Source organism: Oncorhynchus mykiss, chromosome 23, assembly GCF_013265735.2.
Source record: "Oncorhynchus mykiss isolate Arlee chromosome 23, USDA_OmykA_1.1, whole genome shotgun sequence".
Taxonomy (NCBI): Eukaryota; Metazoa; Chordata; class Actinopteri; order Salmoniformes; family Salmonidae; genus Oncorhynchus; species Oncorhynchus mykiss.
In genome coordinates, this window is record NC_048587.1 from 17,683,812 (window position 1) to 17,706,898 (window position 23,087).

General features: G+C 44.1%; 1 protein-coding gene across 2 annotated transcripts in view; it reads left to right on the forward strand.

The window, feature by feature from the left end:
* Window positions 1–20,459, forward strand: part of LOC110502359 (protein delta homolog 2-like) — a 32,050-nt gene extending 11,591 nt beyond the window's left edge. For both annotated transcript variants that reach the window (XM_036960498.1, XM_021580320.2), the window contains exons 2-6: window positions 2,043–2,135; window positions 17,207–17,264; window positions 17,860–17,990; window positions 18,089–18,236; window positions 18,966–20,459. In XM_036960498.1, coding sequence (XP_036816393.1) covers window positions 2,057–2,135; window positions 17,207–17,264; window positions 17,860–17,990; window positions 18,089–18,236; window positions 18,966–19,782 — 1,233 coding nt within the window. In that variant the 5' untranslated portion in view covers window positions 2,043–2,056 and the 3' untranslated portion in view covers window positions 19,783–20,459. The remainder of the gene's footprint in view (window positions 1–2,042; window positions 2,136–17,206; window positions 17,265–17,859; window positions 17,991–18,088; window positions 18,237–18,965) is intronic.
* The last annotated feature ends 2,628 nt before the right edge of the window (window positions 20,460–23,087 follow it).

Sequence of the window (23,087 nt, forward strand, 5' to 3'; positions counted from 1 at the left end):
ACTGTGGCTATTTAATGTGGCATGGGGAAATAGCCCTCCTATTATGGAATTAAAACTCCTCTTGGGTTTCCAGTTCAAAGCAGGGCCCGGCCTTCCGAGTGGCGCAGCCGTCTAAGGCACTGCACCGCAGCGCTTGAGGCATCACTACAGACCCGGGTTCAGTCCCGGGCTGTGTTGCAGCCGGCCGCGACCGGGAGACCCATGAGGTGGTGCACAATTGTCCCAGCATCATCCGGGTTAGGGGAGGGTTTGGCCCGCCGGGATGTCCTTGTCCCATTGCGCTCTAGCAGCTCCTGTGTTGGGCCGGGTGAACAGTGCGGCTGGCTTCCGGGTTAAGCGAGCAGTGCGTCAAGAAGCAGTGTGGCTTGGCAGGGTCATGTTTCAGAGGAAGTATGGCTCTCAACCTTCGCCTCTCCCGAGTCCGTACAGGAGTTGCAGTGGTGGGCAAGACTGTAACTACCAATTGGATATCACAAAATTGGGGAGAAAAATGGGTAAAAAATTTAACAAAAAATAATAGGGCCCATGTTGGCTCTCATTAGCAGCTCACAAAGTTCCATTGGGCTATAGCGGGAACAGGGAAAGGGCCAGTTGTTGCCCAGCAGCCACATTCACAATGGCAATTCAATGGAATCCCATAATGACAATTGGGAGATTACTGAGAAGTATATGAAAACTACAGCCAATTGTAAGGCTGAAAGGTATAGCTCCCGACCCCTTGCTCTTAGTTTGCTCCATTCCAGGGACAGCTGGAAAGGTCAACTTGCCATTGCATAGAAAAGTGAGAACAGCACCTTCATCTGGATAAGACATTTAGATGGACCTGGATAGGGTCGAGTCGGCTGACTGCCAAGTGGATATCAAAAATGTAAGTTCAAGTGCTGTGTGGCGGCAATGCAAATGTGATATACCGGAGTCACTGCATACTCTAGCCATTTAAATGGTTTAGCAGACTGCTGTAAGCAAAGAGAACACGGTCACATGTCAGATAGGTAACTAATAGCAACGATACAACACGGTTGGAGGAGCAGGTTTATGCAGTAACCTTGGATGCAGTATCACTGCAATAATCTCAAGAAGACATAATGGTAAGTGGGTAGATTCGTATGTTGGGTGGTCAGAGAGAGAGAGAGAGAGAGAGAGGTGGCACTGGAGTGATGTGGCCTTGTTGTAAATGTCCAGTATTAAAGATTCACACAATGTTGTAAATTATTGAGTGAGTGTCAGTTGCCTGTCGAGGTGATCGGGTTTCTTTCAGTTTGATCTTTGGAGGAGTTGGAGGAGTGTTTCAGCACTCCTGACTAACTCTTGACTAACAGCATGCTTCATTTTGATACGGAGTAAGCAAAGCCCCTCTTCTGAGTTGATAGCTGTTTCTCTCCAGGACCAACACTTGTCCTTGAATGCCATCATGTCTGAGCTGATTTATAACTGGGACACCTGGTTAAGTGTCCTTTATCGAAACGATGACAGCAGAATAAGAGTTATGAGCCAAGATGTAATGAACCTGCAGGCCTCCGCGGCGGAATGTCTCACTCCTGTTTTGTAACCTTCGGAGACCCCTTTGTGGCCACAAAGCATGTTCACCTTATGGTAGAGTTGGGAAGATAAACCGACACCGACCATACTGATCACTTTTTGCAGGCATTTTGCTGATATCGTTCATTACGATAAGTAGCCTATACTAGAGAAGTGTCAACTACACTACAGAAATGTGAACTTTGAAAGGAAACAAGTTTGCTAATATGGGTGATTGTTGATGGGACAATTGATGTCTACGACCATCAAACTAGAAGTAGTGGTTTAAAGGATAAACACTGTGGTGCTCATTAATGTTGTAAACGTATCGTTCTATTTGTCGTTATCGCATCAATTCGGACAATTTATTGCGATATGTATTTTTGCCCATATCGCCCAGCTCTACCTTTATGGTAGAGATTTATGTCATGCCAAAGATAGATGTCCCTTCATTCGAGTCCTGTGTATCGGCACAAGGTTAACCTCCTAAAGCCTAAGGAGGAATCTTCTGTGCTCCATTTCAGATCCCCTTTGCACCATGCCTCTGAGAGACTCAGTCACGCTGCTGCTCTGGAGTTGCTGCGTACTACTGCTTGTCCACCAATGCGAGGGTCAAGGTAAGGCATTTGCTGCATGTCAATCGGTGCTCTACATCCTATAGTACATACAGTGGGTTCCGAAAAGGATTGACACCCTTGATGAAGATGAGCAAAAATGACTATGAAATAAATCATTGAAATACTGAGCTATATTGTATGTAATGTTCCTTCTAAGCTGCGCGTGTGCGCGGGGGCGCAGCTCACCGGGGACTGCCATGCAGAAGAAATATCAGTCCACGCAGAGAAGCACGAGATTGAACTCCCCTCAACTCCCCTAAATGTAGCGACGTGTGCACATTTGTACACATGTTCATATCCTTTGCTAGTTAGTGAGTTATTAGCCCAGTTGTAGATCATTTGTTGTCCTCAATGGGGGAGTGATTGTTTCCTACAAGAGCACAAAACGTGTACATTTCTAGACAGCTTTGAAAAGTGAGTCAGGTAAATTATTTGATTTTTGTCTTAAAGGGCAGTGTTGCATTTTGAGACAGACTTGAATAAGCTACGTAGCCAATACATAGAGGGTAGCATAAGTTGACTGATTCTCTGTAATAAGTGTATTTGGAATAATGATACATTTACTTTTTGTGAAGTGGTTTCTAGCATCAAACTACACAACCGTCACCTCCTTGTCTGAAGGACAAGTGGATAAACAGGTTAATATCAAGCCCTGCATGTTTTTTTCAAACGTCTCATGGGCCTACATTGAACATTGGCTGTGTGACATTGGCTGCTACTGTAGGCTGAATGAAAGAACAGCTGTTTCCATGTTAAAATGTTATGTGATGCATTGTTTCCATTGTTTTTGATGGTAGGTCACTCTGGTAGGCCTAGATTCAAATAGTCACAGTAGCCTACCTGACCACTGTTACACTAACTTAAAGCAGATACAACCTCAGTGTTCACAGTAAAGGCGCCCAGAAGTTGCACAGAATATTAGCTCAGTGACAACATTATTTTTGAGAGAACATTGATTGTATGCTAAATCGATTGTCATTTGGCCAAAAAATTACAAAAACATATATCTCAAAAAGATAGGGGTCAAAATGAATCCTGTTTTCAATACCTCACCATGCGAGGGTAACGGCACTGAGCCTTTTTGTAAAATGCTTTATGAGTTTGAGAACACACTAAGAGGGATCTTAGACCATTCCTCCATACAGAATCCTTCCAGATCCTTGATATCCTTCGTCTGGACTGTCCTCTTCAATTCAAACCACGGTTTTCAACGGGTTTGAAGCCTGGGATGACCATTGCAAAATGTTGATTTTGTGGCCAATTAACAATTTCTTTAGTATACAATATAGCTCAGTATTTGAATTAATTATTTTATCCAGTAATTTTTTTGCTCATCTTTATCAAGGATGTGAATAATTTCGGACCCCACGGATTATGTACTCCTAGACAGAGAGCCCTGGCAACTGTGCATGTGAGTGCATCTGATACTGTATGCTGGGTAACTATCAGGTTTAAGCCAAAGGATCAATACGATTTCTGCTGATAAAAGTAAACAAAACTCTGTTAAAAACATACATCAGAAGTAGTTTGATATAGAATTATTAAATACATTATTTACATTTTAAAAAACAAGCACACTTCATAATTTAGAAAAATAAAAACGTTGTGTGCAACAGCGAATGTGAACACTCAATAAAACATTATTTAAAGCATGAAGTACAGAGATTCTTAACTGAATTTCAATTTAAACTTTGAACATTGCTGTCTGTGCATGAAGAATCATGTTCTTGAATCAGTCATAATCTTCCCTCAGTACGGAGCGCAGTATCACAAACAGAGATGCTTTTTCTCTCCTCCCTTCGCTGTGAAATTCCTGTCTGGTTAAAGAATGTGATTCATTTTTGCGTCGCCCCCTGGGGTGAGAAGGGAAGCCGTGATGTGGTAGGAGGCATTGTGACAAAAGGTGTGACACGTGTGTCAGAAGACAGGAATGTCCTCTGTGTTACAGTAGTAGTCAATAGCCATTGGTTTTGCTTTAAGGATAAAGGGTCATAGAGCCTATCCTGGCCTGTCTACCTCTTCAAGCCTCGCCAAGAGCCTCGGGGCCATGGGATAAGGCAGTTGATGCTCCCTGCTCGGCCGTCCTACCTAAATATTTTTCTAGCGGCACAAGCAGCTGGAGTGGATACAGAGATTGAATGATCCTTAATTTCTCAAGGATCTGGTTACAATTCTCTTAGCTCCTTCAGACGCTGGTGCCCCCTCGCACGTCTCTCCTCACCCCCTTCCTCCTTAATCTGGACTTAGGGCACACGTGCGCGTGGGCGGGTGGCCGGCACGCGGCCCGTCTTGGGATCAAAATGGAGGAAACCAAAACCTGTGCTGCGTGTATAACTGGCACCAAAGCGCTTGCTGAGGCATGAGCAGGGGAGGTTGGGGGGGGGGGATAAAGTTTCATGGCCAGGAGTAAATTTAGATCCCTCTGGTTTTAACATGAAGAGACTCCGTGAGGCCCGGTGTGTAAAGTACCCCTCCAGAAGAGCACTGGGCAGCTTGCAGGCCCTGAGGGCCAGACTGGGGAAGAAAACAGCACCTGTCCCCCCATGATTAGATGGTAAATCAGAAGCTCTTAAAGAACACTGCTCCAAACAAAGGACAGTGTGTTTAACAGTTGGTGGTCCAGTCATTATTTCCCATGATTATCTGGTGATACATAAGCTAGTGACAAGGCCCTGGTCCAAAGCCTGGATACATACGATATCACCACCCAGCATTCTATGAATGACAAGTTGACAACTTAATAAGTTACTACAATACTATAGTATACTGCATACACACAGTTGTCATTGTTAATATTCTGGCAATGTTTATACTGTTTAAAAAAAAGTGTTATCTTGCTCAATAATCAATCAGCCAGGGTACTTCTTACTGATTAGTTTAGGACTATTTTCCCTGATTCCAAGTCTCCCGGGATGTTTTCTGTTGCTGATTCTGAGCCCTGGGTCTAGTTGGGGCATGTGTGTCTTCATGGTTCCAGTCTTAGCAGAGCTGGAGGGAACCTACTACAAACAAACAAAGCCCACCACAGGGACAGGGAATGGGGCTGACCAGACAGGCATCCCTGGCAGACAGTGGATGGGACTAGTCTTCTCTGACTTGCTGCAGGGCCAGCAGCAGGAATGATAGGCAGGCGGGAGGGCTGCTGTACTTTCCTGGACCTCTGAGAGCAGGCTGACTTGTCTCATCAGTCTGTCCACACTCTGCAGTGATCAGACGGCTGTTTGTCCGTCTACCCTGGCATGCTCATTCCCTCCCTACGGACATGTGCATGATATGTGCAGTATGGCTACCCAAGCCTTTGGCGCACGCCCATCCTGCATACTCCTTCTCCTCTCTGTCCCTCTCACTCTTCTCCCTCATCCTGATGCTCACTGTGGTCCAACTCAAACTGCAGGCTAGTTCCACTTCCATCCCCTTAAATTCTCAATATGTCTTTCTTCATACCAGATATAACACACTTCACACAGCGCTTCAAGAGCCTTTGAAGTTTACTCTAATAAACCATGCAGAAAAAAGTTGGAAAGAAAAGGGCCTCCATGCAACTTTACCACCAGGGATGAGAAATTACAGAAATATTCTCTCATCTAAACCTGAGGCACTGGCAGCATGGGGTAAATAGCACCTGAAGGATTGTTGATGGTGTGTACTGTGGACATCCTCCATGCCTTTTAATGACGCGGTACAGAACAAGCAAGTGGCTGGATCAGGGCTCAATTAAATTGTTCTTGCTTTGCGTACACAGTAACATTTTAACATATTTATTTCCGGTGGTCATACAGTGCCTTGCGAAAGTATTCGGCCCCCTTGAACTTTGCGACCTTTTGCCACATTTCAGGCTTCAAACTTAAAGATATAAAACTGTATTTTTTTGTGAAGAATCAACAACAAGTGGGACACAATCATGAAGTGGAACGACATTTATTGGATATTTCAAACTTTTTTAACAAATCAAAAACTGAAAAATTGGGCGTGCAAAATTATTCAGCCCCCTTAAGTTAATACTTTGTAGCGCCACCTTTGGCTACGATTACAGCTGTAAGTCGCTTGGGGTATGTCTCTATCAGTTTTGCACATCGAGAGACTGAAATTTTTTCCCATTCCTTCTTGCAAAACAGCTCGAGCTCAGTGAGGTTGGATGGAGAGCATTTGTGAACAGCAGTTTTCAGTTCTTTCCACAGATTCTCGATTGGATTCAGGTCTGGACTTTGACTTGGCCATTCTAACACCTGGATATGTTTATTTTTGAACCATTCCATTGTAGATTCTGCTTTTTGTTTTGGATCATTGTCTTGTTGGAAGAAAAATCTCTGTCCCAGTCTCAGGTCTTTTGCAGACTCCATCAGGTTTTCTTCCAGAATGGTCCTGTATTTGGCTCCATCCATCTTCCCATCAATTTTAACCATCTTCCCTGTCCCTGCTGAAGAAAAGCAGGCCCAAACCATGATGCTGCCACCACCATGTTTGACAGTGGGGATGGTGTGTTCAGCTGTGTTGCTTTTACGCCAAACATAACGTTTTGCATTGTTGCCAAAAAGTTCAATTTTGGTTTCATCTGACCAGAGCACCTTCTTCCACATGTTTGGTGTGTCTCCCAGGTGTCTTGTGGCAAACTTTAAACAACACTTTTTATGGATATCTTTAAGAAATGGCTTTCTTCTTGCCACTCTTCCATAAAGGCCAGATTTGTGCAATATACGACTGATTGTTGTCCTATGGACAGAGTCTCCCACCTCAGCTGTAGATCTCTGCAGTTCATCCAGAGTGATCATGGGCCTCTTGGCTGCATCTCTGATCAGTCTTCTCCTTGTATGAGCTGAAAGTTTAGAGGGACGGCCAGGTCTTGGTAGATTTGCAGTGGTCTGATACTCCTTCCATTTCAATATTATCGCTTGCACAGTGCTCCTTGGGATGTTTAAAGCTTGGGAAATCTTTTTGTATCCAAATCCGGCTTTAAACTTCTTCACAACAGTATCTCGGACCTGCCTGGTGTGTTCCTTGTTCTTCATGATGCTCTCTGCGCTTTTAACGGACCTCTGAGACTATCACAGTGCAGGTGCATTTATACAGAGACTTGATTACACACAGGTGGATTGTATTTATCCTCATTAGTCATTTAGGTCAACATTGGATCATTCAGAGATCCTCACTGAACTTTTGGAGAGAGTTTGCTGCACTGAAAGTAAAGGGGCTGAATAATTTTGCACGCCCAATTTTTCAGTTTTTGATTTGTTAAAAAAGTTTGAAATATCCAATAAATGTCGTTCCACTTCATGATTGTGTCCCACTTGTTGTTGATTCTTCACAAAAAAATACAGTTTTATATCTTTATGTTTGAAGCCTGAAATGTGGCAAAAGGTCGCAAAGTTCAAGGGGGCCGAATACTTTCGCAAGGCACTGTATAAAATTGCAAAACGTTCCTAGATAGACACGGATATATAATGGCGGGTTTAATTAAATTCAGCCTTAAGTCATATAAGATGCGACAAGTATGTTGTTATATTCAACTAAACATGCTTTTAAAAAGAGCTCAGTTTCATTTTTGCATGTCAAAAACAGATATTAGGTCTCTGAAAATAACAGCTTACTGCAATATTCCCATTGTCTGTGGGATTTAAAAAAAAAAATGTATAGCTTCCCCGTTTAGAATACATGAGCTAACGCATTTCTTTGTTCAAGGTCCGCTTTGTTGCCACGGACACAGGGTTTACTGCAGCCAACTGTCGTGTTGTTCATGGAAAATGCCTGCAATTCCACATCAATATAGTGACTTTCTGCAGCATTGCATGCATTCACAACTGAAGGATATCTCAATTGTCTTGTGGTACATATAACTGCCAAAGCTACACTATTCTAAATGTTGAGATGTGAAGATGCAACAATGATAAGAAACATAGTCAGTTGAGCTGAGAAACTAAACAGACTAGGCTAACAGACTAGGCTATACGAGAAAATGTACTATTGTATATCAAATAAAGAATTTGTATAAATTACTGCTCAGGTCACAAAGAGAAAAGCTGTTTTACTGTAAAAACTCTGCTCTACAAATCTCTCTGTATAGTGACAGGGTTCGGGTACAGTACTACAGGGTGGGAGGTGAGAAAAGGAGTGATTGTGAATTCCAGTGGTGTTTGGGCAGAGTTTGTGCGGGCGGAGACATGACTGTACAGCATTCCTCTCCTCCCACCGCACGCGCTCCCCTCGTGCGGCTCACCGCTACCACACGCACCCCACACACCCTACCTGGCAAGCCCCCATTATTTACTATAGCCAAGTACAGACAGTACATAGGTATGCCTAAGGCCGGCCAAATCAACTAGTAACAACAGCTGATGACAATAAGAGATTAATCACATATCCCTTTAGTAGTAAATGCTTGCCAGTTCATGGGGATATTTAATAACTCAGCGATGCAGCTTAAGTTACCTTTCTGAAACCAATAGCATATAATTTCATAGTCAGATACAATCATATAAAACCCCAAGTGAAATCAAAGTGTGTGACTCATCATGTGGGCATTCGTCTATCCTCATCCCCACTCCCAAGGTGTCACGTTTCATTAGTCAAATGTACAGGATACACATGGTATACAATGTCCAACGAAGTCCTTATTGTAGGTTCCTTCTCGACAATGCAGCGACAATAAGACATAATAAAAGATAAGAATACGAACATGAAGTAAACGGCTCAGTAGAATAGAAGAAACATTTTAGCGGAAGTATAATACAGGAAGGCACAATTTACAGTGCAATATTGACATGTATCAGGGATGGGGGGGATTGGGGGGAGTGTTTAAATTGAACAGTATTAGAAAGAGTAAAGAGTAAATGAGTGCGTGTGTGAGTGCATGAACAGCTCATAGCTGGGATGATGCTGCAGGACTTCCTCAGGACTTCCTCAGGCACTGTTTCAAGTATATGTCCCGGATGGGTGGGTAAACGGCCCCAGTGATGTACTGGGCTGTCTTCACTACTCGCTGGAGGTCCTTGCGGTCGTGGACGAAGCAATTCCTGTACCAGGCCATGATGCAACTGGTGAGGAGACTCTGGATAGTGCAGTGGTAATACTTGGAGAGGACCCAGGGTAGCATTCCGAATTTCTTCAGCAGTCTGAGGAAGCAGAGGCGCTGTTGCGCCCTCTTGACTAGAGTGGTGGTGTTGATGGTCCATGTCAAGTCATCAGTGACGTGGACACCAAGGAACTTAAAACTGCTGACACTCTCTACTGCAGTCCCGTGGATGTGGATCGGGCGTGTTCCCTCCTCTGCTTCCTGAAGGCTGATGTTGAGGAAGAGGTTGATGTCCTGGCACCATAATGCTAGTTCACTTACCTCATCCAGCTCGTCGTTGTAGGTTATCAGGCCTACAACCGTGGTGTCGTCAGCAAACGTTATGATGAAGTTGGCGTCGTGCAAAGCCACACAGCCGTGGGTCAACAGGGAGTACAGCAAAGGACTGAGGACACACCCCTGGAGAGTCAATGAGAAGAAGGTATTGTCAAGATGGCGCCGACGTAGAGAAGGGCGAGATCTTACGAGTTCCAACCCATCGTTGCTATTTAGTGACTTTTTTCATGTTAATCTTTGTTTTTTTTGTGCAGAAAGTTCATACTATTATCAAATATGACGCCAAGCACTTCTGGACATCAGATCGACAGTTACTAACCTCGATTTTGACTTCAAATCCGACTTGAGAAATGGGTCCTTGGCGCCCTCCAGCCAGTGTCTACACTCCTCTAATGCCAACTTCGACACCAGGAGCTCCCGATCGCTAGTTCCCCTCTGCAGGAGACAGTTTCTTTGAGGAATATGCACATGGATACAATTTTTGTGGATTACCTTGTCGTTTGGACAGGACGGCCCCCAGGCCCACTTCTGAAGCATCCACCTCCACCACGAATGGCAGCATAGGACCTGGGTGTTTGAGCAACGGGTGAAGGTGAAACGTTCCTTCAGTAGGTGGAAGGCTTCGTTGGCTGCAGAACTCCACCCCAACTTATGGGGACCACCCTTGAGGAGCGAGGCAAGATGATAGAGCTATAGGCGATAGAGCTAAAGTTATTGATGAAACGGCGGTAGAAGTTGGCAAACCCTAAAAACTGTTGTAACCCCTTTATGGTGGTTGGGACTGGCCATGCTCTGACAGCATCTACCTTTAACACAGAAAGGAGACAGCTTCCTGATGGAATTGACACTTCTTTGCTTCAACATATAGTTGGTTAGAATACCAGCGAGGTCGAGAGCCGGAGTGAGGGAGCGGGAGTAGACGTGACAGTATGGAACATTTCTGGGATCTTTTATTTCAGCTCATGTAAAGTGTTGGTATCATCTTTCATGTTGAGTTTATATTTTTGTTCAGTGTAAATATATGTATAAACCTGGTGACTTGAGCCCTGAATGCTGATTGGCTGACAGCCATGGCATATCAGACCGTATCCCACGGGTATGACAAAACATTTATTTTTACCGCTATAATTACGTTAGTAACCATTTTATAATAGCAATAAGACACCACGGAAGTTTGTGGTATATCAAATCAAATTTTATTAGTCACATGCGCCGAACACAACTTACTTACAAGCTCCTAACCAACAATGCAGTTTAAAAAAAAATGCCTTAAGAATAAGAAATAAAAGTAACAAATAATTAAAGAGCAGCAATAACAATAGCGAGACTATATACAGGGGGGTACCGGTACAGAGTCAATGTGCAGACGGTTAGTTGAAGTAATATGTACATGTAGGTAGAGTTATTAAAGTGACTATGCATTGATGATAACAACAGAGAGTAGCAGCGGTGTAAAAGAGGGGGAGAGGGGGGGGGGGCAATGCAAATAGTCTGGGTAGCCATTTGATTAGGTGTTCAGGAGTCTTATAGCTTGGGGGTAGAAGCTGTTTAGAAGACTCTTGGACCTAGACTTGGCACTCCGGTACCGCTTGCCGCTTGCGGTAGCAGAGAGAACAGTCAATGACTAGGGTGGCTGGAGTCTTTGACAATTTTTTGGGCCTTCCTCTGACACCGCCTGGTATAGAGGTCCCGGATGGCAGGAAACTTGTCCCCAGTGATGTACTGGGCCCTTCGTTCTACCCTCTGTAGTGCCTTGCGGTCGAAGGCCGAGCAATTCCCATACCAGGCAGTGATGCAACCAGTCAGGATGCTCTCGATGGTGCAGCTTCAGAACTTGAGGATCTGAGAACCCATGCCAAATCTTTTCAGTCTCCTGAGGGGGAATAGGTTTTGTTGTGCCCTCTTCACGACTGTCTTGGTGTGCTTGGACCATGTTAGTTTGTTGGTGATGTGGACACCAAGGAACTTGAAGCTCTCAACCTGCTCCACTACAGCCCCGTCGATGAGAATGGGGGAGTACTCAGTCCTCTTTTTTCTGTAGTCCACAATCATCTTTGTCTTGATCACGTTCAGGGAGAGGTTGTTGTCCTGGCACCACACAGCAAGGTCTCTGACCTCCTCCCTATAGGCTGTCTCGTCGTTGTCGGTGATCAGACCTACCACTGTTGTGTCATTGGCAAACTTCATGAAGGTGTTGGTGTCATGCCTGGCCGTGCAGTCATGAGTGAACAGGGAGTACAGGAGGGGACCCTGTGTTGAGGATCAGTGTGGCGGATGTGTTGTTACCTACCTCACCACCTGGGGGCAGCCCGTCAGAAAGTCCAGGATCCAGTTGCAGAGGGAGGTGTTTAGTCCCAGGGTCCTTAGCTTATTGATGAGCTTTGAGGCACTATGTTGAACGCTGAGCTGTAGTCAATGAATAGCATTCTCACATAGGTGTTCCTTTTGTCCAGGTGGGAAAGGGCATTGTGGAGTGTAATAGAGATAGTATCATCTGTGGATCTGTTGGGGCGGTATGCAATACGGCCAATATACCACAGCTAAGGGCTGTATCCAGGCACGCGTTGCGTCGTGTCGTGCGTTAAGAACAACCCTTAGCCGTGATATATTGGCCATATAACACACCCACGTGTGTCTTCCTGCTTAGGGACATGGACCAGGGATGCTGGTCCATGTTGGCTGGATGTCCTTTTGGTGGTGGACCAGAAACTGTTCATTGTGAAAAACCCAGCAGCGTTGCAGTTCTTGACACACTCAAACTGGTGCACCTGGCTCCTACTACCCTACCTCATTCAAAGGCAAATCTTTTGTCTTGCCCATTCACCCTCTGAATGGCACACATACACAATCCATGTCTCATTTGTCCCAAGTTTGAAAAAATACTTAATTAACCTGTCTCCTCCACTTCATCTACACTGATTGAAGTGGATTTGAGAATTGACATCAATAAGGGATCATAGACTGACCAGGTGAAAGCTATGTCATGGAAATAGCAGGTATTCCTAATGTTTTGTACACCAGTGTGTGTGTGTATATATATATATACACACACACAACTGTTCAAAACTTTGGGGTCACTTATAAATGTCCTTGTTCTTGAAAAAAAAAAAAAAGTCCATTAAAATAAGATAAAATTGATCAGAAATACAGTGTAGACATTGTTAATGTTGTAAATGACTATTGTAGCTGGAAACGGCTGATTTTTTATGGAATATCTACATAGGCGTACAGAGGCCCATTATCAGCAACCATCACTCCTGTGTTCCAATGGCACGTTGTGTTAGCTTATCCAAGTTTATCATTTTAAAAGGCTAATTGATCATTAGAAAACCCTTTTGCAATTATGTTAGCACAGCTGAAAAATTGTTCTGATTAAAGAAGCAATAAAACTGGCCTTCTTTAGACTAATTGAGTATCTGGAGCATCAGCATTTGTGGGTTCGATTACAGGCTCAAAATGGCTAGAAACAAAGAACTTTCTTCTGAAAATCTTTAGTCTATTCTTGTTCTGAGAAATGAAGGCTATTCCATGTGAGAAATTGAAGATCTTGTACAATGCTGTGTTCTACTCAATAGCCTAGTGCAGTGGTTCTTAACCCGGGTTCGATCGAACCCCAGGGGTTCGGTGAGTCAGTCTCAGGGGTTCGGCGGAGGTCAAGACACACATTCGACTAATATGATTCGTGATGACACGCCCCGCTTGGCCATCATTGGCTGCAGGTGATCACGCTACATCGCTTGGCCTATCTGTGCTGCAGGGAATTCGGTGCGCTCAGTAGTCGACTTGTGACTGTCTTGTGATTTCTTTCGTAATATTTTAATTCCTTCATACTTACTATGTCGAGCAAAAAAAGAAAGTGGTCGGACGAATATGTACAATATGGATTCACATGTATAACGGAACGTGATGGGAGTCAGCGTCCTAACTGCATGATTTGCAAAGCCAAGTTGAGCAATTCTAGTCTAGCACCGGCAAAACTAAGAGAACACTTCCTTAAGCTGCATGGAGATGGAAAATACAAGAACACAACGCTCGCTGAATTCGATGAAAAGTTCACTCTGCCTGTTCTCGGCTTTGTACCCATCAACAAACCGATCCTCACAGCATCGTGCGAAGTTGCTTACCTGATCGCAAAGCAGGGCAAACCACTCACCATTGGTGAAACACTCATAAAACCAGCTGTGTTGAAGATGGCGAATATCATGCTGGGAAAAGAGGCTGAAGTTATCCCAAATTCCTCTTTCAAATGACACCATCAGCGACAGAATAGAGGACATGAGCAAAGTAGTTGCAGATCTGATTTCAAGCCCGGCAAAATTCAGCCTTCAACTCGACGAGACCACAGACGTTTCCAATCTAAGCCAGCTTGCTGTATTTGTGCGCTATGTGAAAGACGACGTGATAAAGGAAGATTTTTTATTTTGTAAGCCTCTTACAACAACAACTAAGGCAGCCGATGTGAAGAAACTTGTGGATGACTTCTTCAAAGACAACAATCTTTCGTGGGATATGGTTTCTGCAGTTTGTTCGGACGGAGCTCCAGTCATGCTGGGAAGAAAGTCTGGTTTTGGTGCGCTAGTGAAAGCCGATGCATCATTGTTACGGATTGTATTCTGCACAGGCATGCGTTGGCAACAAAAACTTTGCCTCAAACTGGCAGAAGTATTAAAAATTGTAGTGGAATGCGTGAACTGTGCACGAACTAGTGCTCTGAGGCACCGCATCTTCAGTGAGCTGTGTAAAGAAATGGGCTCTGAATTCGAGGTACTTCTGTACCATTCTAACGTTCGGTGGTTATCCCGGGGACAGGTGCTGAATCGTGTTTTTGCCGTGCGTGTGGAATTAGCCCTGTTTTTGCAAGAGCACCAACATTGTCATGCAGATTGCTTAAAAAAAATCTGAGTTCATTCTCATTTTAGCGTACATGGCTGATATCTTCGCAGCTCTCAATCATCTCAATCAAAAGATGCCGGGCGGTGGATTCAACATCATCGAAGCAGAGGAAAACCTGAAGGCTTTTAAAAAAAAGCTACCGTTATGGAAACGATGAACAGAGAACGATAACTTCGCAAACTTTCCCCTGCTGGACGACTGTGTAAGTAAGATCGAAGATGTATCTGGAATCGGAGACATTTCTGTACCCGCGGAACTGAAGCAAGCAATTGCCACGCACTTAGATGAGCTTGCAAAGTCTCTCGACGGATACTTCCCTACAAGAGAGTCATATCCAGCATGGGCGAGACAGCCGTTCACGTTTAGTGTTGAGACAACAGATGTCAATGATGAATACCTCGGTGAAATCATTGAAATTCAGCAGAGCCAGGTTCAACAGCAACTCTTCAGAACAACAACGCTTTCAACGTTTTGGTGTCAACAAATGGTAACGTACCCTGTTATTGCTAAGAAAGCTCTGGAGATTTTCATACTGTTTGTTACAACATATCTTCGAGCAATCCTTTTCGAGGCTGCTGGACATAAAAACGAAGAAAAGGAACAGACTTTGTTGCAAAAATGACATGAGTGGCACTTGCCAAGGTAAAGCCCCGCATTTCTGAACTGGTCTCTGAGAGGCAACAGCAGAAGTCACACTGATTTGCAGTAAATATTCATTATTATGTTTTTGTGTGAAAATCATGTTTTGATGATTTTGTTCTTTGAACACCGTGATGTTGATAAACGGTTCATGTTGTCCACCAGTAAAATATATATATACCTATGTTTTGAATTTGAAAAAAATTATATTTAATTTTTCCAATTAAGTAGGGTTCGGTGAATGCGCATATGAAACTGGTGGGGTTCAGTACCTCCAACAAGGTTAAGAACCACTGGCCTAGTGGTTAGAGCGTTGGACTGGTAAATGAAAGGTTGCAAAATCGAATCCCCGAGCTGACAAGGTAGAAATCTGTTGTTCCCTGGCTGTCATTGAAAATAAGAATGAATTTGTTCTTAACTGACTTGCCTAGTTAAATAAAGGTTAAAAAATACAGAAGATAGGACTATTTGGTAAAAGACCAAGTCCATATCATGGCAAAAACAGCTCAAAAAAGCAAAGAGAAACGACAGTCCATCATTACTGTAAGACATGAAGGTCAGTCAATCCGGAACATTTCAAGAACTTTTAAAGTTTCCTCAAGGGCAGTTGCAAAAACCATCAAGCACTATGATGAAACTGGCTCTCATGAGGACCGCCACAGGAAAGGAAGACCCAGAGTTACCTCTGCTGCAGAGGATAAGTTCATTAGAGGTACCAGTCTCATAAATTGTAGCCCAAATAAATGCTTTACAGAGTTTAAGTAACAGACACATCTCAACATCAACTGTTCAGAGGAGACTGCGTGAATCAGGCCTTCGTGGTCGAATTGCTGCAAAGAAAGCACTACTAAAGGACACCAATAAGAAGAGACTTGTTTGAGACATGAAACAAGAGCCCTTTGGTCTGGAGTCCAAATTGGAGAGTTTTGGTTCCAACCGCCGTGTCTTTGTAAGACGCAGAGTAGGTGAACGGATGATCTCTGCATGTGTGGTTCCCAACATGAAGCATGGAGGAGGAGGTGTGATGGTGCTTTTCTGGTGACACTGTCAGTGATTTATTTAGAATTCAAGGCACACTTAACCAGCATGGCTATCAGAGCATTCTGCAGCGATACGCCACCCCATCTGGTTTGCACTTAGTGGGACTATCATTTTTTTCCAACAGGACAATGACCCAACACACCTCCAGGCTGTGTAAGGGCTATTTGACCAAGAAGGAGAGTGATGGAGTGCTGCATCAGATGACCTGGCCTCCACAATCACCCGACCTCAACCAATTGAGATGGTTTGGGATGAGTTGGACCGCAGAGTGACGGAAAAGCAACCAAAAAGTGCTCAGCACATGTGAGAACTCCTTCAAGAGTGTTGGAAAATAATTCCAGGTGAAGTTGGTTGAGAGAATGCCAAGAGTGTGCAAAGCGGTCATCAATGCAAAGGGTGGCAACTTTGAAGAATCTCACATATAAAATATATTTACATTTTTGGTTACTACATGATTCCATATGCGTTATTTCATAGTGTTGATGTCTTCACTATTATTCTACAATGTAGAAAATAGTAAAAATAAAGAAAAACCCTTGAATGAGTAGGTGTGTCCAAACTTTTGACTGGTACTGTACATACACACACACAACAAAAATGTTTTTAAAAATGCTTAGGCGGAACGGCTAAGCATTTCAACGGCAGAAAAATCCATGATGTTGTAAGGAAACACCACACACGTGGACAACCGTCTGCCTAGGGTTGGAGGTCATAGTGCCATTAACATCCCATCGAGCCCCGAAATCCCTCAAATACACAAACGGCTGTCATACAGACATGCTTATATTCTGACTTGACAATTACTGAACCACCAGTATACTTCTCAGCAATTGTGGTAGAATTGTGAGGAATAAACTCCCTGAATTAAAACATTCTGTCCACTTGCCTACATCACAAATACTGTTTCAAATACAGCACTGTCACGATCCCAAATGAAGCTTTATAGTGCATAACATTTTGTTGTTTCCAACTTGCTGCTGGAGGAATAAAGCTGTGGGGTATATGCTTACAAAAAGTTGAAATATTACAGATGAGGAACATTCATCTGTTCAATGAATAGGCATATGTACTTAATGACAACTATTATGTCTGAATGTCAGGGAATTACTGGTGAATCTTGGATGACTCTGAAGCAAGTGTTTGCTTTCTCTTACAGTTCTAAATTGCACGTGTAATGTGACCAACAGTCGGTGTGAGGAGAATGCGGTGTGCAGGTGAGGTGAAACACGACGCTGAACAACATCGGAACAGTGATATGCATCTTACTAAAGCATGTTTCTAAAAATATACATTTGAATATGTTGACAGGGTAAAATATGGTGCACTGGTAGTGATGACTCCATCGTATTTCAGATATGAATATGTTAACTATGTCAAGCATACAGTATGACAATATGACAATACCCTGCTGTGGACAGCTTGGCTGTCGAGACGTTGTTATTCAATTATTGCATCCGAGTTCCTAGAGTGTACGGTTCTCTTTTTCTTGCTCAAGCATATATGACAAACCTATAAAGCCATCATTCAGGCCCACAATTTTCTGGTATCAAGCCTATGTCCGTATCACTCTCTAGAGAAGGTCACACTCAAAATATATGAGTATTTCTACGAAATAACAGATAAAGTACCGTACAGAGCAAGGCATTGCAGAAGTTGTTTTGTTAAGTATGGGCGCCCTCCTGTGTCCGTCGTGGAGCGGCTCCGCATGATTTGATAATGCCACTGTATATAAGAGTATATCTCCCTTATCATGAGGCTGTGTCGGCTACGGAGTTGAGAGCTGATCTAATTGGCTGTGCTGTATTCCAGCTGTGACCCGGGTTGGGAGGGGCAGCAGTGCGACGTCTGTGTTAGAATGCCAGGCTGTGTCCATGGATCATGTCACCAACCCTGGCAATGCACATGCGAGCCTGGATGGACGGGACGCTTCTGCGACAAAGGTGACAGAAAGCATTTGTATGTATCCGACAATCATAATCTTATTTGTTGAGTGAGTGGTAGCGCAGTACTTATTCACCACTTCTCTCCTCTGCTTCAGATATCCATGTGTGCACAAATGAGGCCCCTTGCCAGAACGGTGCCACTTGTTACACGAACATTTCAGGGGAATACTCCTGCCTCTGCCCCAATGGATTTTACGGGAGGAACTGTGAGCACAAGACAGGACCCTGTCATAAGATCGGCAAGTGAGTTAATTTACCAACACACCAGAAAACAATCTATGGAACAATTTTCTCTCAGGCCTACTGCTTCTGTCTTAATCAAAGCAAATCACCGTGAACAACAAGTTCAATCCCAACCAGTGGCTCAAAATACTTTTATAGGAATTAGTGGACATTTCAGACTATCACACAGGAAACTAGCTGCACTGTGTGTGTGAATTTCGATGATCAGTATTTCTCTCGGAGCCTGTTCGATGAGTGTGTGTTAGTGTGTGTGTTTTGACTGTGGCATCCCAGCCGGTCCCCTGATGGCAGTCAAACACATGCAGACTGGCATTGGCTGTGTAGCAGCCTGTTCAATTTGTATCCACTGGAGAGCAATCATGTGAGTTTATGGGCTCATTGTCGGCCAAGCGAGTGGCCTCTAGTACTAACAAACACATTGTAGCAAGTTATCTACACTACAGCCTCCATGGAGTCCCCAAATCACTGGCTAAGCGGTTACCAGGGAAACCATGCAGGCCAAAGGGACAGACTCTGGGGTAGATTTATCTTAAGGTGCCAAATCAATGCCTGATTGAATGTAAACAGTAATCATCACAGAGTAAGCGCCACACATTTACTTACAAATCAGTTGGAGGTCAGGTCCATATGAAAAGGCTTGCATTGAGGAATCAATTCAGCATTGAAAATCTATTCAGTTATTCAGAACATTCCCTCTGGGTGTTTGGTGCTTCTGTCTTTATTTTCCAGGTCTCCATGTAAGAATAGAGGGCAGTGTGAGGACAGTAGCGGCTATGCACCAGAACTCTCCTGCCGCTGCCTGGCAGGCTTCAGTGGGCCGCGCTGCGAGACCAACATGGACGACTGCCTGATGCGTCCCTGTGCCAACGGTGCCACCTGCCTGGATGGCATCAACCGCTTCTCCTGTCTCTGTCCCGAGGGCTTCACGGGCCGGTTCTGCACCATCAACCTCGATGACTGTGCCAGTCAGCCCTGCCTCAACGGAGGGCGCTGCCTGGACCGCGCCAGCACCTTCCACTGCCTCTGCAAAGCTGGGTTCACTGGCAGGACCTGCGAGGTTCCCCTACGGAGCCCAGAGAGCCAATCACCCATCAGGAGCTCCCATGGCTGGGCTGGGGGAGGAGAGGGCTGGGGCAGGGTGACTCAGGCCAGGCCAGACCAGATCACAACAGGGGGGAACCATTCTCAGGGCATCAGTAACAGTAATAGTGGAGACAGGCTGCTGAAGATCTCTGTGAAGGAGGTGGTGACCCAGTGGGGGTCGTCTGGCCTGTCAGAGGTGCAGCTCATCACCTTGCTGGTGCTGGGGGGTATGACGCTGGGCGTGGTGGCTCTCACAGCTAGCCTGGTGCTGAGGGGGCATTGGCAGGACCGCTGTGCCAGCTGCCGGTGCGGTCCCATCCTCCGCCTGCACCCGGTGCGACACATAGACTGCCAGCCGACCCCGCAGAGCCACCTAGTCACAGTGGAGCAGGAGTGTAAGATCAGCTTCCTGCACACGCCCCCCGAACTGGAGAAGAAGAAACTGAACACTGAGGTGATTTAGGCTAGATTTACCATCTCCATAGCCCTGAACACAGGACAGGAGCAGAGAACAGACTGCTTTCAGCAGAGGGAAAGCCATGCTCTAAATCCCAGTCCTGCCTCCATGACTGACTGTCTTCAGTACTGACAGTCAAAATACCGACAACATACCAATCTAGGTATCGATACCTAGAAAGCCGCAGGACCAAGAAGAGACCAGTGGGTATGTTCAAGGAGAAATGGTAGGAGAATGTGTTTGACACTCCTAACAAAAAGAGCATAGTCCTAATATGACGGATTATTGCTTGACCACAGGGGTAAGAGGTGCATAACGATAAAATATACTCAAGTTTTTTGGTGACTTTTGTCACGGACAATTAATGTGTAATTTCTCCATTCTCAAAATCTGCTGTTGCGGTTACTTGGCATGAACTGCATGTAAGATAGGCGTACTGACAGACAGCTTTGGAATGTTAGCCGAGACAATGCCCTTGCCATGTCAACCAAATTGGTGTACCGGTATTTGTCAATGCTGTTGTAGTCACAATATTAGGCCAAAATGTTAGACTTGAATGCAGATGTGCAATCCGCCCATTTACAGTGGGGAGAACAAGTATTTGATAACATGCAAAATCGGCAGTGTTTCCTACTTACAAAGCATGTAGAGGTTTGTAATTTTTATCATAGGTACACTTCAACTGTGAGAGAAGGAATCTAAAACAAAAATCCAGAAAATCACATTGTATGATTTTTAAGTAAACAATTAGCATTTTATTGCATGACATAAGTATTTGATACATCAGAAAAGCAGAACTTAATATTTGGTACAGAAACCTTTGTTTGCAATTACAGAGATCATACGTTTCCTGTAGTTCTTGACCAGGTTTGCACACACTGCAGCAGGGATTTTGGCCCACTCCTCCATACAGACCTTCAGGTTTCGGGGCTGTCGCTGGGCAATACGGACTTTCAGCTGCCTCCAAAGATGTTCTATTGGGTTCAGGTCTGGAGAATGGCTAGGCCACTCCAGGACCTTGAGATGCTTCTTACGGAGCCACTTCTTAGTTGCCCTGGCTGTGTGTTTCGGGTCATTGTCATGCTGGAAGACCCAGCCGCGACCCATCTTCAATGCTCTTACTGAGGGAAGGAGGTTGTTGGCCAAGATCTCGCGATACATGGCCCCATCCATCCTCCCCTAAATACAGTGCAGTTGTCCTGTCCCCTTTGCAGAAAAGCATCCCCAAAGAATGATGTTTCCACCTCCATGCTTCACGGTTGGGATGGTGTTCTTGGGGTTGTACTCATCCTTCTTCTTCCTCCAAACACGGCGAGTGGAGATTAGACCAAAAAGCTCTATTTTTGTCTCATCAGACCTCATGACCTTCTCCCATTCCTCCTTTAGATCATCCCGATGGTCCTTGGCAAACTTCAGACGGGCCTGGACATGCGCTGGCTTGAGCTGGGGGACCTTGCGTGCGCTGCAGGATTTTAATCCATGACGGCGTAGTGTTTTACTAATGGTTTTCTTTGAGACTGTGGTCCCAGCTCTCTTCAGGTCATTGACCAGGTCCTGCCGTGTAGTTCTGGGCTGATCCCTCACCTTCCTCATGATCATTGATGCCCCACGAGGTGAGATCTTGCATGGAGCCCCAGACTGAGGGTGATTGACCGTCATCTTGAACTAATTCCATTTTCTAATAATTGCGCCAGTCGTTGCCTTCTCACCAAGCTGCTTGCCTATTGTCCTGTAGCCCATCCCAGCCTTGTGCAGGTCTACAATTTTATCCCTGATGTCCTTACACTGCTGTCTGGTCTTGGCCATTGTGGAGAGGTTGGAGTCTGTTTGATTGAGTGTGTGGACAGGTGTCTTTTATACAGGTAATGAGTTCAAACAGGTGCAGTTAATACAGGTAATGAGTGGAGAACAGGAGGTCTTCTTAATGAAAAACTAACAGGTCTGTGAGAGTCGGAATTCTTACTGGTTGGTATGTGATCAAATACTTATGTCATGCAATAAAATGCAAATGAATTACTTAAAAATCATACAATGTGATTTTCTGGATTTTTATTTTAGATTCCATCTCTCACATTTGAAGTGTACCTATGATAGAAATTACAGACCTCTACATGCTTTGTAAGTAGGGAAACCTGCAAAATCGGCAGTGTATCAAATACTTGTTCTCCCCACTGTATTTCCAAATGGGCTCAGACATCACAGCCTCTGAACAAATTCCCTGCTTACAGCTCTGCAGTGTGCAGAATTCAGACAGAAACAAATATTACCTGAGTTCATGTCATGTTTCAACACTGTACTTTTATATGATTGGCTAAGGAAATGCAACATATACTTTGTTAAATTATAATTGTATTATTTTGTAAAAAAGTAATGTCTATTATGTCAACATTGAAAACTAATTGAGATCTGCTATTGCTGTATGATGGTTAGAGATGTAGGATCTTAATTTGAGCCAGTTTGCTACAAAATAATCCTGCAGCAACAAGAAATGTGAATTATTATGTGGATTATAATTCATGGACATTTTTGTCAGGGAAAATCAAGTCTGAAATGACTAAAATGTCAATTAATCTTCAGAAGCCTATTTAAACTTCCAATACACACACATTACATTGCGTTGCAGCAAAGTTCCCCCAAAACAGGGTAATCAAATTCCCTTACATTTCCTAAATTAAAATCCTAAATCTGTAATAGCGAATAAGAATATGGATTTGCGCAACTGTATTTTGAAGTTGTAAATGTAATTTATTGTCTGCAATTTATATGTGGAATGTGTATGTGTTCTTTTTTTGCAATGAGTCTTATTTTTTTTATACTGAATTGTGTGCAATAAAGTTGTGAACTATTTCCTGTACACAGTGCTGGTATAACTGCCCAAATGCTTCCACTTCAGTTTAGATATGATACAGACAACAGTTACAGAAGATCTAAGAACACGTACCATACCTGCCTTTATCCCTAAATTACATGACCACAGCGTGACAGCTCAATTCAATCAAGCAATTGAAAACCACAAATGTATTGTCCATTTACCTTTGACACAAACCAGGTTTCTATCCAACCCTTTTATGCGAGTAAAGTACATGTAGGATTAAAAAAAAAACATGTCACGACAGGCCTGATGGGAACAGCTAATTTTGTCGGTAAACTTTCCAAATGTCGACAAACTAAATACGCTAGACAGGGTGGGATGCTGTGTGGTCCTCCCACTACGACTCAGGAAAGCATGCAGTTTATTAGGTTACAGATTAAACAAGTTAAGATGAACTTCACAGGGTGGTGAAACTGCACGGTGGTGAGCTCGATGCTCC